At 48.1% G+C, this 17,962-nt stretch overlaps 1 protein-coding gene across 1 annotated transcript in view; it reads right to left on the reverse strand.

Annotated features, from left to right (window-relative positions):
- Nucleotides 1-11,277: 11,277 nt before the first annotated feature.
- BDH1 (3-hydroxybutyrate dehydrogenase 1) overlaps nt 11,278-17,962 on the reverse strand; it is a 36,749-nt gene continuing 30,064 nt past the window's right edge. Inside the window, exons 6-7 of the mRNA XM_030574840.1 lie at nt 16,968-17,120; nt 11,278-13,658 (exon numbers count right to left, since the gene is read on the reverse strand). Of these exons, the coding sequence (XP_030430700.1) occupies nt 13,189-13,658; nt 16,968-17,120 (623 nt within the window). The 3' untranslated portion in view covers nt 11,278-13,188. The remainder of the gene's footprint in view (nt 13,659-16,967; nt 17,121-17,962) is intronic.

Here is a 17,962-nt window from a genome sequence, read left to right on the forward strand (position 1 = left end):
TTGGTAGAACTGCATCATGCAGGGGTATGGAAATCCACACCCCTGAGCGATGCAGCATTACCCAGCTAACCCTTGGTGCAGACAGTGCTATGTCGCTGGGAGGGCTTCTCTTGTTGATATAGCTACTGCCTCTTGGGGAGATGGATTAACAATGCCAACAGGAGAAACGCTCCTGTCAGCATAGGCATTCACTAAGTGCTACAGTGGCACTGCTGCAGTGCTGTAAGTGTAGACAATCCCTGAGCCTTCCTTTCCCCAGGAAAGTCCCTTCTCTCACCAGGATGTGTGTGCCCCTGCTTCCTTCCCTCAATGATTAGCTGTGGCTGGAAGGGTGGAGTGGGGACAGGCTGGCAGGCATACATTCCATGCCTAAGCCTTCTTGCAGGTGCTGGGCGGTGAGGGTCATGTAAACACCCGTCTCCCAGACAATAACTTGCTCCTGCCCTTTTAGCGAAGAACCTTTCTCCCTCTGTCTTACCTGACTGCACATGCAGATGGGTATCAGGCCCATGAGAGAGCAGCCAAGGGGGGCATGGAGTGTGCCCTGGCCACATACAGAGAGGGCCAGGGCTGCGGACAACAGCATAGCTGCTCAGACTGTGGGGGAGTTTGTGTGATATTCACATTACCAACAGAGGGGACAGGTCTGTATAATTTTTGTTGGTGCTCAGAATGGGTCCAAGTCCCGCCCGCCACCCCCCACACCTGCCTAAGGCTCTGGGAGGGAGTTTGGGTACTGGGTGCAGGCTCTGGGCTGGGGCAGGGAGTTGAGGTGCGGGAAGGGGTGTGGGAGGAGGCTTAGGGTGCTGGATGCAGGAGGGGGATTGGGTGCTGGGTGTGGGCTCTGGGAGGGGGTTCGGTGTTGGGTGCAGGCTCTGGGTTGGGACAGAGGGTTGGGGCATGGGAGGAGATGTGGGGCATGGGGCTGGGCTGGGGATGAGGACTTTGGGGTGCAGCAGGCAGGCTGCTCTAGGGTGGGGGGCCAGAGAGGAGGTCTCCCCCCACCCCTCTCCCTGCCGGCAGCAGCGAGCTGAGAGGGGGTCTCTCAGCAGGCACAACACTCACCCAAGTCCCCACAGGCTGCTGCTCAGGAGATCCAGCTAGGATAAGCTCCACCCCTGGAATCGCCTGCTGGGGGGAGCTGCCATGCACCTCCTCCTCTCCTCCCTCTGCAGGTGCAGGAACCACCTAAGCCTGCCCCAGGCGCTGCTCCTTTGTAGCCGGCAGTGGAGACAGGGCCAGGGGAGAGACCTGACCCTGAACATTGGTGGACCCGGGCCCCCTGGGCCCTGAATTTGCTGGAGCCCAGGCAGCACGGGCCCATACAACTCGCTGCCCCTGTCCATGCCATCCTGTGGTCCCCTCCTCACATCTCAGGCACATCCCTCAGGGTAAGGTCACCAGTGCGCAACTTGTTTTCTTAGACGCTCACTCCAACAGGCTGGGTGAGCTGGCTGGGCTGGGTCCCTCAGCTATCCCAGTTTGATTAGAATTGGGAGTTTCATTCTGGATTTGGAGGCAGAATTGTCCAGTCTGGAGGTGCTGGCTAAGGCCCAGTTCCACTGTGATCCAATTTAATGGCTACAGAATAACTCTCTCCAGACAGTACAGAAAACCCACTATTAGATCCAGATGACATGTTAATAAGCAGACAGAACCTTGTTTCAAAACATTACATTCATCACCCTAAAAGACAAATATAGACAACGGGTCTTGAAAGTCGGTGAAACTTCATGTTTTCCCTGATTAAGACCTGAAATAAAATGTAACAGCTGTGGTTAAAAATACTCCATCATTGCTGCCTTCCACTACATCAGGAAAAGCTATTTATAGAAGGACATGGTCTTTACATAGAAAGCCTTGGTGACAATCGTCTCTTTTCCCAGGAAGCTGAAGCACACTGAGCCATGCAGCACTGCACCTAGAACAGAGAGCTCCATGACAGCCTTCAGGGCTCGCACAGCCTGTGTTCCATAATTTAAGCAATGAGTAATTATTTTCCCTTTTAATTTGATAAGACATGTGAGGGCAGCTGCCTACATTTCTGTCAAACAATAGTCAAAGGGACCTAATTTCCCTGCAAAGCCACACACTGCAGTCAGAAGCACCTCGGCCCCAGCTCACTCTGAAGTATTTTTGTGCCAACTGCCCTTCAGGTAGAGGCTGGACTGGCTAAATTTCCTTTCTTCATTTACTGAAGCTATTTCTTCCAGAAACTGGCTGATAAAATCAACTTCAAAGTGCAAAAGGAGCTATAGCTAAAAAATGGAAAGCCCAGATGTTGCAGGATATAGCAGTGGGTGATTTGTTACATCAGTACCAAATGCCTTAATTTGGTACTAGGGGGAGATGTGATGTGCTAACATTTTCCAGACAGGACCTACGCAGAGGCCCATCTGGCCAGATGGTCATTAAGTGACAGAACACAGTGGTTGAACATATTCATCTGCAAACTGACTCCTCAGAGCTCCAGCTGCCTTGCAGCTACCTAACTAGTCCACAGATTTGCTTTGCAGCTGTCAGAGCCTTCCCACTGCCCTTGTAGCAGCCAGATCCATCTCCTAGCTGGTGACCACTTCCAGTTTCCAAGAGTCACCTAACCAGAGGAGGGAGGGATAACTCAGTGGTTTGAGCATTGGCCTGCTTAAACCCAGGGTTGTGAGCTCAATCCTTGAGGGGGCCACTTAGGGATCTGGGGCAAAAATTGGTCCTGCTAGTGAAGGCAGGAGGCTGGACTCAATGACCTTTCAAGGTCCCTTCCAGTTCTAGGAGATGGGTACATCTCCTATTATTATAGATATTGACCTCAAGGTCAAAGACTGCATAGCACTTTTCACAAGAACAAGGGTGTTAACCCCAGTGTACTGGCCAATATCCCAGACTTCTCTTTGCACTGCACTGCTATGCACATTATCACATTTCTTCTGCGGAAGAAAGTGTCTGCATGTCAGTGGTGGGTGGCGTTGCTATAGTGATCTCTGTGTGTGTAGCCTGCACAGTACTTTAGAATTCTTTGTGATAAAGGATGCTTTGTAGATGTCAAGTGCAGCATCATTATTTGGGTTTCCTGTCTGGCTAAGAACAAGAGTGGCACCACTTCATGTCTAATGCATCATCTCTTCGGAATCTGTATGCTGCCCTTGCAGAGAGACAGGCTCAGCAACCTAACTGATCTGTGCCATGTCTAACTTTAATAATTCTGTATTAAAACAGATGTCATGTGTGGCTGGTGCAGCTTGGAGTCTGGCCTGCTGAACAGAATTACCTGTTCTGGGGTCTATAAGTAGTTGGAGGTCAAACACTTAGATTAAGAGAACTGGACTTAAAACTATCTGCCAATGAACTGCTGTGTGACTTTGGTTAGGTCATTGCCCCGCGCTGTGTCTCAGTTTCCTCTCCTTTTCTGTCTTTTCTATTGCGACTGTAAGCTCTTTGGGGCAAGAACTGTCTCTTGGTGTGTGTGTGTGTATATGTGTGTGTATGTGTATGTGTGTGTGTCTGCAGTAGCCAGCATAATGGGGCTGCTAGGCACCTTTCTAAAAATCATCAATAACAGATTAATAAATTCCAAGGCCAGGAGAGACCAGTATGATCATCTAGTGTGACCTCCTGTCCAGCACAGGCCAAAGAACTGCTCCACAATAATCCCTAGAGCAGAGCTTTCCGAAAAACATCCAACCTTGATTTTAAATTTTTCAGTGATAGAGAATCTAGCACACCCCTTGGTAAATTGTTCCAATGGTTAACTGCCCTCACTTTAAAAATTTATGCATAATTTCCAGTCTGAATTTGTCTAGCTTCAACTTCCAGGCATTGGATCCTGTTAGACCTGTCTCTGCTAGATTGAAGAGCCCAATATTAAATATTTGATCCCTATGTAGATACTTACAGACTGTCACCAAGTCACCCCTTAACGTTCTCTTTGTTAAGCTACATAGACTGAGCTCTGTGACTCTATCACTCTGAGGCAGGTTTTTTAATCCTGTGATCTTTCTCGTATCTATTCTCTGAACCCTCTCCAATTTATTGACATCCTTCTTGAATTCTGGGCACCAGAACTGGACACACCATTCCAGCAACAGTCACACACAGATACACACTGCCAAATACAGAGGGAAAATAACCTCTCTACTCCTACATGATTTCCCTCTTTATGGAGCCCAGAATCACATTAGCCCTCTTGGCTACAGTGTCACACTGGAGCTCATGTTCAGCTAATTACCCCCTGCCCCCGACACTGCTTCCCAGGTTAGAGTCCCCCATCCTATAAGAATGGTGTGACCCATGGCCAGAAAGGGTTAAGCAGCTTGCAGGCTAATTGATCCAGATTCGACCTTTAGGGACATATTGGTAGATAATTTTTGTGTGTTTACATATACATTGTTAGACGTTAACATTGTAATTGAGCAGTCCCTGTCTCTGCTGTATTCTGTTAATTCAGAGATCAAAAGGAAATATTAACATCTAAATGAACTATAAACATAGTGATATCTCTCTTTGAAATGTATAGCAAATCATCTATGAATGGTGGAAAATAGGCAATTGCCTTATGTTAATCCATGTAGCTAATTACTGGTGATACTTAGAAAACAGGTCCACTTCAAAGTCTCTCTGATTGCCTATTGTTCGCCTAAGGACATGGAACTGTATAAAGATGTCTGGGGTCCTGATCCTGTCATCTCAGATCTGCTTGATGCTTCACGCAGGGGAAGCTTCAGTCACAAGACCGAGATCTCCAGTCCTAATCTGGACCACCTTGAATATGAACATTGGACTATAACCTATGGACTAATTCTGAAAGAACTCTTTGCAACTGCAAAACTCACCATCTCTGCTATTAATCTGATCTCAGAACTGTACTCAGGTCTGTATGTAGACTGATCTTTTAACCAATACTCTCTCTCTCTCTTTTCTTCTTAAATAAATTTTAGTTTTATTAATAAGAATTGGCTGTAAATGCATATTTGGGTAAGATCTGAACTATTCATTAACTTGGGAGGTAATGTGTCTGATCCTTTGGGATTGGTAGAACATTTTTATATGATTAAGTTTTTCAGTAATCCTCATCATATTTGACTTGGGTGTCTGGGTGGAGGCCTAAGGCTGGGTTGCTTTAAGGGAACTGTGTTATTGGCTTCTGGGCAACCAGTGAGGTATTAGAGAAGCTGTTTTGTGCTGGTTTGGTAAATCTATTTGGTAAATATCCACCAGTTGTGGGGATTATCTGCCCCATTCTTTGCAGTTCACCCTGAGTGACCTCAATGCAGCTCCCTTGGGATTCCGATCACAGATGGCCTACATTCTTTGTTCCTAGATGGATATGTTGTCACACACCCTCACCATGCCTTCCTGGGTTACTCTGGGGCAGGTGACATGCCCCTCTGTGCCGGGGCACCTGATGTTGACAGTAAAGGCGATCCTGAGTCTCCCGGTGGTGATGGTGGGTAGGTGGGGATTTGCTGGCCAACCCTCTGCTGCAGCCCTTTTACTAACAAAGGAAATGAAGCTTGGCAGAGTCTCCACCTAGCTGGGTCCTGCACACACTCACTGGCCTGCCTTGGGAGTCTCCAGGAACACACCTGAGCTAAGCTATGCAATGGTCTAACCCCAAAGTACCAATTATAAACAATATACAAACAGTGTACAAACACCCCTTTACTTATCCATCTAGAAAAACGTGATATAAAAGACTGACAATTAAAATGGCACAAGCGCTTTAAATCAGTAGGGGGCACGTCAATAAATCATTTAATAAATGCAGTTTACAGTTGTAAACAGAGCTTACCCAACTCCCATTTATACTAGCACCACTTACCCTACTCCTGAGTGTGCACTCCTCTGACCGTCAGAGTTGTGGGTGCATGTGAAGATCTCAAAGCTGGGGCCAGCGCTCTGTTGGTCTAGCCGAGGCAGCCCTGGGCAGGGTGATTCTACTGTGGGATCATTCTGTGCCGCTCAGCCCCTCTGGAGATGGGAGTTGTTGTTCCCAGAAACCAGGAACCTGGCTCCTGGCTAGATGACAAGGCCGCTTTGTCTCTTCTCAAACTCAGGCACCCGCTTACGGTCCTGTCGCTGTCCCTCTTCCCCTGTAAGCACATTCCCAACCAACACAGGAGGTGGTTACTCCCACTGCCTGCGCTGCAGGCCATCCTCAGTCAGCTCTGGGCTCAGCAACAGTCTCTGCTGACACCCACCAACAGCTTCCGCAGCTCCCTGTGTGCCAAATGCCCCGGCACTCTCAGCGGCTCGGGCAGAGCGCCACAAGCTGCCCTAGTCCCCTGGCCAGGCTCTCAGCTCCCCACACACCAGGGAGCCCGCCGCATGCTGCCTCTGTATCCAGAACGAGGCTTCCTTCGCCTCAGATGCAGATGTCTCTCTCTTCCCCAAGGCATCATGGGAGCTGTCGTCACTGAGGGTGGACTGCAGCATCCCAGCCAGAACACTCCCAATTAAGTTCCGAGGCCCCGCTAATAGAGGGGGCCTACATATATATTTAGCCACATTAAAAGGAATATTGTTGGCTTGCACCCAGCTTACCAAGCGAGCTATATCGGTCTGTCCTCTGCAGGCCTCCCCCAATCTTTGGGTCGGCTGCAAAATTGGGAGCTTCAGCCTTTCCCTTCTTCTGTTTCCTCAGCATAGATACCACCATCCCCCCTTAGAGTGTGTACAGCATATGGCTGGCCTGGGAACTGATGAGGCTGATGTGTTCTGGCCAGCACTGAGAGCAGCAAGGCCGCTAGCTGTACCACAGACGCCTTGCAGTGGCAGGTATCGCATCTGCCATTTAGACCAGCTCATTGGGTCCAGAAAACATGCCTCTAGCATTGTTAATACCTGATGCTCTAGAGGAAGGTAGCCTGCCTCAGGCCTCCAACAAACATCTGACAAGCTATGGGTATGCACAGTATTTTGCGGGCGGGGTGGGCTTCCTGCCTGACATGGCTCTTGCCCCTCCCTTCCCCACGGCAAACAGCATGCACCCTGAAGCATGAGATTCAATTACTCATTTTAACTCAGCCTGTAGTGCTCAATGCTCTTGGCAGCCAGGAAATTGCTCAGCGCTTTAAAGAACCCACCCACCCTGTTTGACTGGCGGAGCCCCGTCTGTGGTGATTAAGGCATACTGGCAAGCAGCAGATACAGTGAGTGGGCAGGAGTCCCTGGCTGGTCCAGGAGAACTCCACCCCAAAACACAGACCTCCACTAAGCTCTGCTCGCTCATCACAGCCCTGCCTCTAGGTCCTGCTGGATCAACCAAGTCCATTCCCCAGGTGAGATGAGTGTGAGACTTCGTGCTCTAGCCACTTCCTGAAGCAGAGCAAGGCTTGCAAGGGCTGTGAAGTCATGCTACAAATTACCATGGCGCAGGGATGGATTCTCCATCGCTGACCATTTTAAAATCAAGACGGGATGTTTTTCTAAAAGCTGTGCTCTAGGAATGATTTTAGGGCAGTTCTATGTCCTGTGCTGTACAGGAGGTCAGACTAGATGATCACAATGGTCCTTTCTGGCTTTGGAATCTGTGTCTATAGCCAGCTCAAGCCCATCACTTTGGTAACATGGTCCTGTATGTGCTGAATTGGGCCACAGTGGCTGGGCATCCCACTAAACCAAGAGGTCCTAAGCTTGGCAACATCGAGTGCTGCCTTGGCAGCTTGCCAGGAGCCCAGGGTATAAGGCAAATATGCATAGAAATGTTCATACTGTAAAACAGTAACTAAAAATGCACATGACCAAGTCTGCGTGCGTTCTCCTTGGCAGAGGTATAGAAATCGCTTGTTTGAATTCATCAGCAATAAATACAAAGGAGTCTACGTGCATCCCTTGCTCCTGTTTCAAACAGAGCACGGTCTGAGTCCAGTTTATAGATCTCCATGTGGACATGTGTAAGCTGGTACAGGTCAGTACGGAGGACCGGTAAGAAAAGGAGACTGCCTGAGGGAGGGAGAAGCCTGCCCCCTGCATAAGAATAGTTTAAACTCAGCTGTTCCCTGAGTGGTTCAGCCCCCGAGGGTTAGGAGTGGTTTCTGGCATCCTTGTTAATTTCACTCACAGTAGCTGGGGGGAGGGTGTGTTTGACCATGACAGGGGCAGTCCTTTTCTGCCCCCAGGATGAGGGGATCTCTCCAATACTAATACACACAACAAATACAAGCATTTGGCTGCACAGCTTAAATCCAGAGATAATAAAAGCAGGTGGAAGGGGAAAACTCACTATCACATTGGTTTCTCGTCGCCTCCCTCCCCCTCCTCCAACCAGGCTGCAGAAAAGGCTCTGCATTCCTCCCCCCATCCGAGGGTTCTTCTCTAGGCTCTAGCTTGCAGTAGGGTGACTGGCTGAGATGCCTGCTGCTGCTGCCTGCACAAGAACAGTTTAAACTCAGCTGTTCCCTGCGCAGTTCAACCCCCAGGGCTAGGAGCCGTTTCTGGCATCCTTGTTAATTTCATTCCCAGTTGTTGTTGAGTGGGGGCGGGGATGTGTGACCATGGCAGGGGCAGTTCTTTTCTGCCCCTGGAATGAGGGGGATCTCCTCTATACAAAAAACACAATCAAAATCAGGAACCATTTCCAAGTTCAAATCTATCCCATTCCCTCCCCAGCAGAGGATCATGGCTGTGATGTCCAAACTGCGTGCAGATTCTCTTTGAAATGTTACTGAACTGTGCAGGGAACAGCTGAGTTTAAACTGTTCTTATGCAGGAAGCAGGCTTCTCCCTCCCTCAGCCAGTCTCCCTGCTGCAAGCTGGAGGAAAGCTCCTGCAGCTGCTGAGTGCCAGGCAGGGAGAAAGCATGGAGCCTAGTGTCGGCAGCCTGGCTGGAGGAGGAGGGAAGACATGGAGAAGAATGTGACAGTGAGTTTTCACTTTTTCAGGCTTATTCCAATAGTAAAGTTTTATTACAGACAGTACTGGTAGTAGTAATAGAAGCTTTATTTTATCTATCTATGTTATGCAATGGGAGGGATCCATGAAGTACGTAGGAGAGGTGGGTTGCTTGCAATTGGACCATATGGGTAAGAAATGTAAATTACTTTCATCCCTGCCTAAACACCAGGGCTTCCAGCCGCCTCTGCAGCTGGTAGCTCCGGGGGTGATTTAAAAGGCCCGGCTCCTAGCTTCAGCCAAATCCCCGAGCCCTTTAAATTCTGATTTAAAAGCCCAGGGATTTAAAGGCCCCACCTCCTACAATAGAGGCCATGCCTCTTCCGGTTGAGGCCCCTCCCCCTCCGCAGGACTCTGGAGTACCGGTAAGTCCTTTAAGTTACTTTCACTCCTGGGCACCCCAGCACTAAAGCGTGGACTTAATCACAGCTATTGAGCCAAAGGGGTAGATGCCCTTGCATTGCTGAACCTGTCTATTACAAGCCAGCTTCCCTGTTGTGTTCCATTCACGTCTGAGAGTGCATTCTCTGGCTCTGAGCCCCTGTAATCGGAGCCTTGAGAACATATCTGTTCTACCTTTGTAGGTAGCTCTGTGGTGTTAGGAAAGGCTCCTTCCTTTCCTCATTGAAACGAACACACTACAAAGGAGACAGAGCGCTTTGTTCACTACGTACTGTCACCTTTTCCTAGCCAAAAGTGGAATAATTCAACAACCAGAGTTTTGAACACCTTTGAACTTATTTGTAAAAGTGGCTCCTCTCCTCTTGACCATTAAAATACTGACTTGCTGATGCCTTAAGCACTGCCAATACTTGTTTAGGATCAACAATCCTTGTTAGGGGAAATGTGAGCCAGAGATCTCAATTTAACATGCTTAATTGATTCTAACATAGTTAATTACTGACTTAGTCTGGCATTCTCATGGATGCTTTTTCCAGGGGGCTTCTGCTCAAACTGTATACTTATGAATGTATCATGGGGGTCTTAATCCTGCCCTGCAATGCACATAGGGAGGCCACTGCTGCATCCCCAGAATACTTAGACAGTTCTGTACTTCCAAGGATGCCGTAGGCCTGCCCCTGCCAGTGTGCCCCTGCTGGCATGCCATCATATATACAGTGCCCACAGAGGCTGCCATTTTGAAGAGCACTGGGCCTGATTCTGGGAGATGTAGTGACCAGACTAGGACAGAGAGAGACCCAGGTGACATCACAATCTCCACCAGCTTCAGCTAAATCCCAGCCAGCACCTGGCATGTGTCATTTCCTTCAAATCCCGGCTTAGTTCTTTTCTTTTCTCTCTCTCCTTTTGCCTTCTGTTTAATAAGAGTCTGGCTTTGCCAGACAAGACTGTATTTTGTAATGCTGGAATAAGCCTGTGACCAGAGAGGGAGTTAAAAGAAATGCCCTGAACAGTCAGATCCTGATACAAGTTTACCAGGTCTCAGAGTGGCTCTTAGAGTATGTGCTGCGTCTGTTTCTCCAGCAGTGAGGATGCAAAGAAGAGTCGACACCAGAGACAGAAGCTGCCTTTCCTATCTTTGTTGTCCTTTCTCTCTTCTTTGAGCCTGTCCATTGTTTTGTCTTTTAGGAAATGGGATCGGACTTCAGCAACAACAGCTCCACCCCATCTCAACTAACTTTTCTCCCCCCGGCCCCCCAAAGAACGATGACTACATCGACTGTCATTCTATCTGAAAGAGCGTCAGGCAGGGCATCTTTCCTTATAAAACTCTCTGCAGCTAAAGGGAAAGGAAATCTGGTTTAAAAAAAAGCGCCTTATTTAATACTTTACATTTCAAACGCTTTAAGTGGTTTTTCTTCTTTTTCTATAGCTTTAATAAAAGGTTAAAAAGCTGCTGAATGGAGTGTTTGCCATAGTACTAGTGAGGCTGAGGTCGCTGAATGCCAAACCCCGAACCTTGTTGAAACCTGATAATATTGGACAGTTTCAGGGTCCTGTTAACATCTTTGACACTCTGGGCACACTTATTCCATTAAATTGATGCAACAGTTTTGGTGTCCCCGGTTAGGCTCAACAGGGCTCAGTTCTACAGCTTTTTAACGTGTACAGCTCTCAGCGAAGTCAATGGGCGTTTTACACAGAAGAAGCCCTAGATGTCTGGGTCTAAGTAGTATGTGTGAGTCCGGTATTTGTCATGAGATAGAGTAGACTGAATTAATTACTTACAGTCAGAGTCTTAAAGAGCCCAACTTGGAATTTATAAGACCACAGAAACCTATTACAATTCAACAGCTGTGTAAAGTGTGTGTGTGCACATGTCCTCCTCTTGTACCAAACCTGCAGAACTCAGGTGTTAATGTCAGGCCAAGTCCAGATGTAAACCTCTCACCTTAAATAACAAAAAACAAAAAGCTGGAGCCTGTGGACTCTATCACCATTAGTTTTAATGTTAATCAAGCCCAAGGATATTTTAATCACTTCCTTTTTCCACTTGCTACAGTACTTACAACAGCGCAACAAATCCTCTGTCTCCATTTTGTCTAACAAAATTAACTCGCAGTTACATTTTTGCTCACCTCCCACGCTTCAAAAATGTAACACTCAGCACTCCTCTGTGAAAGGCTTTTTTGTTGCTGGTGTTGATTTTTATGGATGTGTTTTTGTGGGTTTTTTTACAGTACAAAATGTTTCTAAGTAAGGCTGCGATTTTGGCAATTTTTTTTAGTACATTTCATGACAGGAGTGTGGAGAAAAAATCTATAAGTCACAGAAAAGGAGGCGTGGGAGATCGAGCCCATCCCACACTCGCTCCACAGCAGTGGTTCCTGTCCTGCGAGGCAAGGCTTGGCTCCCTACTGCAGGCATTGTGACCCAGCACACGGGGTCTCAGTGCCACTCAGGTTTGGCCCTTCTGCACTTTTGTAGATGGAGACAGAGGGATCAGTGGACCAAACCCGAGCGTCACACCGTGGATTAGGTTGCACTCAGTTTGGAGGCCTAGTCAACTGTGTTTTTACAGCCATTTCCAAGATTTCATGGACTTTATTCAAATACACAATTTCTGTGACCACTGTGACCTCTATGACAAAATTGTAGCCTTATTTCTGAGTCATGTAAACATCATAACCATCATGGATATTAGACTGCCCTTAAAGTTTATTCCTTTTTTTAATTGATTTTCTACTAAAGATCATATCCAAACTACATTAGCTAGACAAATGTTTCAGCTCCACGACTACTTCAGTGTAAATTATTACTCCTGTTATGTACTGTTTGTATTGCATTAGGCCTAAAAGCCCCAATCAGATCATAGCCCCATTGTGCAAGGCACTGTTCAATCCGTGCTAAGAAGGTGATGCAACTCTGAGGTCCCAAGTGAAAAAATGACGTTCATCGTCACGGTGAATTTAACTGTTGGTTCTGAATGATCCTGGCAAAATACAGGAACTGGTTCTCATATGGAAATGGGTCAGTGCTGCTGCTGCACTACATTATATCAACACTAGTGCAATTAAACATACTTCAAAGCTTTTTACTTTGAAGTCACAGTGTTCAGCTACTGCTGAAGAAAGGAGAAATACTAACATGGGCTGATCCTGCAGCCTTACTCGCCTATGCAATGCTTCTCACGCTCATTGGCTTCAATGGAATAGTCATGTGAGGAAAGAACAGCTGGGAGCAAGGGCTTCAGGGCTGGGCACATGATCTATCGAACTCCTTGGAAAGGAAGTGTACGGGAGAGAGAGACTGAACAGCTCCCTTTGACCCAGTTTCCATCTTCATAAATGTAATGATTAAAGAACAGGATCAGCTGCTCATTTCAGTGCTATAGGATGGCATCCCTGATTAAAGAAACCAGCAGTAAGTTGTGCTATTATGGCCAGTCCCCGTAACAACCCTTAGCCAACAGTCTGCAGCAATATGCCATTGCAGCAGGAGGGCCTGCGGCCTATGGTGTGAAGGCTGCCTCTTATAGGAGCTGTCAAAGCTGGTGTAACTTGGTCAGCTGCAACTAGACTGAAAATCCCTTCAGAGCAATTGTAAATTCAATGAGGAGTGTAACTTGGCATCTGATTTTGGAAAAGAAAAAGGAATATTTGAAATAAATAGTACAGAGCTGGGTCCCTACAATATACATAACACATTCCTGCCTACAGAAGGTCCAATGCAACAATTACTGCCTTTTAAATTACATTCAAATGTTTAAATTAACCTTTTAGATCTAAATTTTGGTACCTTGAAATCAGCTAAAAAAATACAAAAGTGACTAATGGGAAATTTGTACAACATGCCCTTTGAAATTAACCTCCCACCTTGGCAGCCTAGTGACGAGACGCCTCAGTAAATGTAGATCCGATCCGCAATAGCAGCAGGCAAGTGCGTCATGATCTGCACGCGCAGCCACCAGTAGTAATCCATGGGGTGGTAGCGGGTGTAGGGGGAGGACGACGTCAGTGCATGGGTGATGCTATTGATGACTGGCGAGGTGTCTGGTGAACCACCGCTGCAGTAACTCTCCATCTTGGTGATTTGCTCATCCAAGTACTTCCTGCCGTAGTCTTTGCGCACCGTCTCCGGAAGCTCCTTCCACATTTTCTCTGCTATGGCTTTAATTCGCTCCGGGGTGTACAGGTTGGTGGCCCCTATGAAGTTCCCAGGTTCCACCACACAGATCTTCACTCCTTGGGGGTGCATCTCGTACCGCAGGCAATCGGAGAAGGCTTCCACCCCAAACTTAGTGATGCAGTACGACGATCGAGCAGGGCTGCCCATCCGACCCATCATGCTGCTGATGTTCACCACACGACCTAGGAAGGTGCCAGGTAAATCACAGGGACGTCAGCAGAAGGAATGAGCACTACATACTCAACACATTAGACAGAACAGGCTCTGAAGTCAGATGCTCCTGAAATCACCTGGGCCTTGGGCAATTTTTCAAGTTAGGCGTGGAGCACTGTGTGTAATTACCGTGACTGTGTGTGCAAATGGGATAACAGTGCATGACAATTGCTAATTGTGGTAAATCGGCAAACCAAGGACCAAAGGCTACTCAGCCAGTGGAGCTGAAATGCCAGCGCAGAGGGACCCAGGATGGCTGATGGAAGCAAAGGCATTCAGTGCAGATTTCCTGAGAAATACAGGGCTGAGACAAGTTTTCTCATGGTTCCTTGGGCTCCTCCCAGTTTGAAGTCCCCAGCATGTGCCCTTTTGCCCAGCAGCTAATCTCACCCTCAAGGGAGGAGAATGGTCAGAGATTATCCCTGTGCTGGGATAAGGCGAATTTCTGCCTCATTTTTCGTTCAGTTTTGCTGAACCAGAGGGTCTGTCTGGATTTTCCCTGGAGGGGTGCAGCAGTACAGCTGTGTTATCAGCCGTTCAGGTATGTGGTTGCACAGAGATGCACGGTCCAGCTACACAATGTTTTTGAAGGATGCTTAGCACTATTTGTATGCAAATTCATTTTTGTTGCCAAAGGCACGGCAGTGGTGCGAGTGTACAGCAAAGTGCTCCAGTCATTACAAGACAGCTGCATATGGGCTGCAGCATACAGAGAGGTTGGAGGTTCACCAGTAAAGAGCTAGATCTGTCTGAGTAGAAAACAGCTGCCAACCCTCTGGAAGGGAGGAGAGTGTTCTGCAATCTGCCACTCTGCCTGAAATACTGTGAGAGACCATTCCTCTGTTTCCATGACAGCCAGGCCATCAGTCACAACCCTTCCAGAAATGGTGCTTCAGCCACATGGACTGGCAGGGCAGAGTGATGTCTGCTAATTGCCAGAGCTAGGCAGGATTCTAGGGTCTTTCTGAGCATCAGCCCGGGCGTACTGAGTTAGCAATACGAACACAGGACAACAGCCTGCTCCCAGCAACAACCTTAGAAACCAGAGGCAACCCACCAACTTCAGTGGAGTGGCAATCGAGAGCACTTTGGCCCCTTCATAGCATATGAAAATGTGAACAGGAGCAGGTAGGAGCCAAGTCTTCCCCTGGACATCTAGGAAAACTGTTGCCAGGCTGCACCGAGAGGCCCCGTGGGCTGCTCACCCCTTATTACAAGTTCAGCCTGAAGGAAGATTTAATCCTGCTGGTGGCTCCAGCTGTGGGTTGTTGCAGTGCGTGACGGGCACATGCCCACGGGCAGTGCTCTCACCAGCCACCTGCCCGCCCGCCAGGGAGTTTACATTGTTCTCCGGGAGGCAGATTTAAATAGCAAGTTAGAACTGACACAAAGTTACATTCTCCAAATTCAGCTCCTCCTGCTGCCTCTGCTACCCTTCCGCGTCACGCTGGTCACTGACTGGTGGGGGAAAGCAAACAAACCTGCCGGCTGCAAGGCATTCGTGGGCGTGTGCTATTCCTGCACAGCGACGCTCTAGGCATAGCTGCTCCCAGAGAAGCACAGGGGAGAGCAGCCACCCACATACCCAGCATTCCTGCGCCTGCCCAGGGCCGAGAACCACTAGGACGAACCGGGAGCAGAACTCTGTGACCAAAGTCAGCCTCACACGGCATGTCTGACAAGTGCAAAGACTGCAGAGGAGGAGACAGCTGCAGGACGTGCCCTTAGACTCTGGCCTTAGTCACGGCAGAACCAGCACTTCACGCAGTGTGACAGCGAGGCACTGAGCAGAGGTTGGGATGAGCAGCTGGGCCAATCCTGTGTGGTGGGAACTAAGGGTGCTCAGCAGCAGGCCGTTAAGTAACTCTCAGACCACATGAATGGCTGTCCTCAAAGCCCCTGACACCAGCCTGAGCTTGTACAATAGTGAGGATAAAAGGTCCGGGGTGACACAGGCTGCCAGGAGGAGTCAACCCGAGGACAAGGTGGGATTGGTGTCTGCCTCCTGAGCGAAGGGGTTACCTGCCTACAGGCAGCGAGCAGAGCAGCCTAAGGGTCCTTGCTGGTTTGGCAGCAACAAATGCTATGAGCACATCTCTGCTTGGCTAGGAGGCTGGGACCATTCCAGTGGGGTGTGGCCACGGCGGCCTCTTTTTCCTCGATGGCATCACTCAGATGCCCCCTGCCTGGGGTTGTGCCTAGAGACCATTTGGAAACCTCGGCTAGTGCAATTTAATTGGATGTTGTAATTTCCTGCACTTCCTGTCTCTCACTGCTGTTAATGAAACACCCCAGACACAGCTGTCATACCCGTAGTGTGCTTTGAGGTGAAGAAGAGTTATAATGTAATAGCTTAGTTGGCTCAATAGAGGACTTTCTTGCCCTTACGTCTCTTTGCAAAATCCATGTGAATCCCAGGTTTGTGCTCTTTAGTCTAGAAACCCCATTGCTGGCAGCTCCACACTCACTATGAAGAGTCACCTGACACTAACAATCCCCGTGCCAGCAGCTCTGCACTCATTATGTCGAGCCACCCTACAATAACAAACCCAGAGCCACCTGAGACGCAGCAGGAAACAATCTCCCTGATGCCACTGTAGCTTCTCAAGGCCAGCAAGAGCAGAGCCAGTTTATTTACAGAAGGGCAACTCAGGAGGTACTTTTGTAAAAGCAGCAAAGAATCCTGTGGCACCTTATAGACTAACAGACGTTTTGGAGCATGAGCTTTCATGGGTGAATACCCACTTCCTCAGATGCATGTGAGGTTGGGATGCATGCATCTGAGGAAGTGGGTATTCACCCACGAAAGCTCATGCTCCAAAACGTCTGTTAGTCTATAAGGTGCCACAGGATTCTTTGCTGCTTTTACAGACCCAGACTAACACGGCTACCCTCTGATACTTGAGGTACTTTTGGCCGCATATCTATCATGTCCAGCAACTCCAAAGCAGTTAAAAGGAGTTATGAAACCCATCCCATGATGGACTAAATCCTGCACTCAGATGTGGTGTGATGGACAGGAATATAGAACCCTGCACTGCGGGGGAAAGTCACTAGCAGACTGTTTGGGTGGCTTCTCTGTTTCCCTTTATTGAGTGGCGTTCTTTCACACTCACTGTGTCCAGGTGTGAACACGGCCCTTCTCAGCTGGTAGCATTTCACACACCCCTCACCCTGGCCACACCAGGTGCAGGGCAATGGGAATCAGCTCTTCATCTGCTAACACACCCGAGAAGCAGAAGAGCTCAGGGGATGCTAACATGCGGGAAATCACTCACCTTTGGCCCTCCGGATCAGAGGGAGGAAAGCCTTGGTAGTTCGGATCGTCCCCCACAGATTCACTTCAGCTACCTCCTTGTAGGTCTCCATGCTGGTGAACTCTACTTCTCCGAATGTGGAGATCCCGGCATTATTAACCAGCCCCCAAAGCCCTGCAGATTAAATCAAGCACAAAAAATCACCACTTTGTGAATAATGGCAGAATCCTGGGAAAGGGCTTTCTAATGGATTATTGAATCACATTGTGCAGCTTTTAATTACAATAATACCAACGTCTGATAGCATTTTTCATCCGTGGCTTTCACAGCACCATACAAAGGAAGTCAGCATCATTTTCCCCATTTCATAGATGGGGAAACTGAGGCACAGAGACGAGATGTGATTTGCCCAACATCGCCTAGCAACCAGTGGCAGGTCCAAGAATATAACCCAGGTTATAACCCTGAGTTCCAGACTATCCACTAGGCCTCACTGCCTTCCCATCATAACCCATAAAGATGCATTCCAGACTGTAAAGAACCCAAATCTGTGCTCACCTATCTGTTCAGCAATGCCTAACTCAGAGAGCACTACAAACCATGGTTATGATATTCTAAATGAAATAAGTACAGAATCTCAGTCACATTTAAACTTTCCTTCTCCTTTATCACATTAAAATACAGGAGAAAAAAAATTCCCGTCTCCAAATGCAAATAACAAGAACTGGTGAGATCTAGTAGAGACAATGGAGTGTTGTCCAGAGCTAGTTACGTGCCACAGTGCAGGCATACAAGGAAAGAGACACTGGAAAAAGAAAATGCAAAACTGAAACTGTCTCTGCGAATCCAAATTTATCATAGCTAGATTGGGCTGAAATGTCATGTGATCATCACAACAGCATTAGTTCTCATACAACACATATCTTCCCATATTTCCTGTGTCAGGACCAGGCCTGCAATACTGTAGGAGCCTAACAGTACTTTGGTGCTTCCACTCAGGAGGTGCAGAGATCCTG

Source organism: Gopherus evgoodei, chromosome 9, assembly GCF_007399415.2.
Source record: "Gopherus evgoodei ecotype Sinaloan lineage chromosome 9, rGopEvg1_v1.p, whole genome shotgun sequence".
NCBI classification, from domain to species: Eukaryota; Metazoa; Chordata; order Testudines; family Testudinidae; genus Gopherus; species Gopherus evgoodei.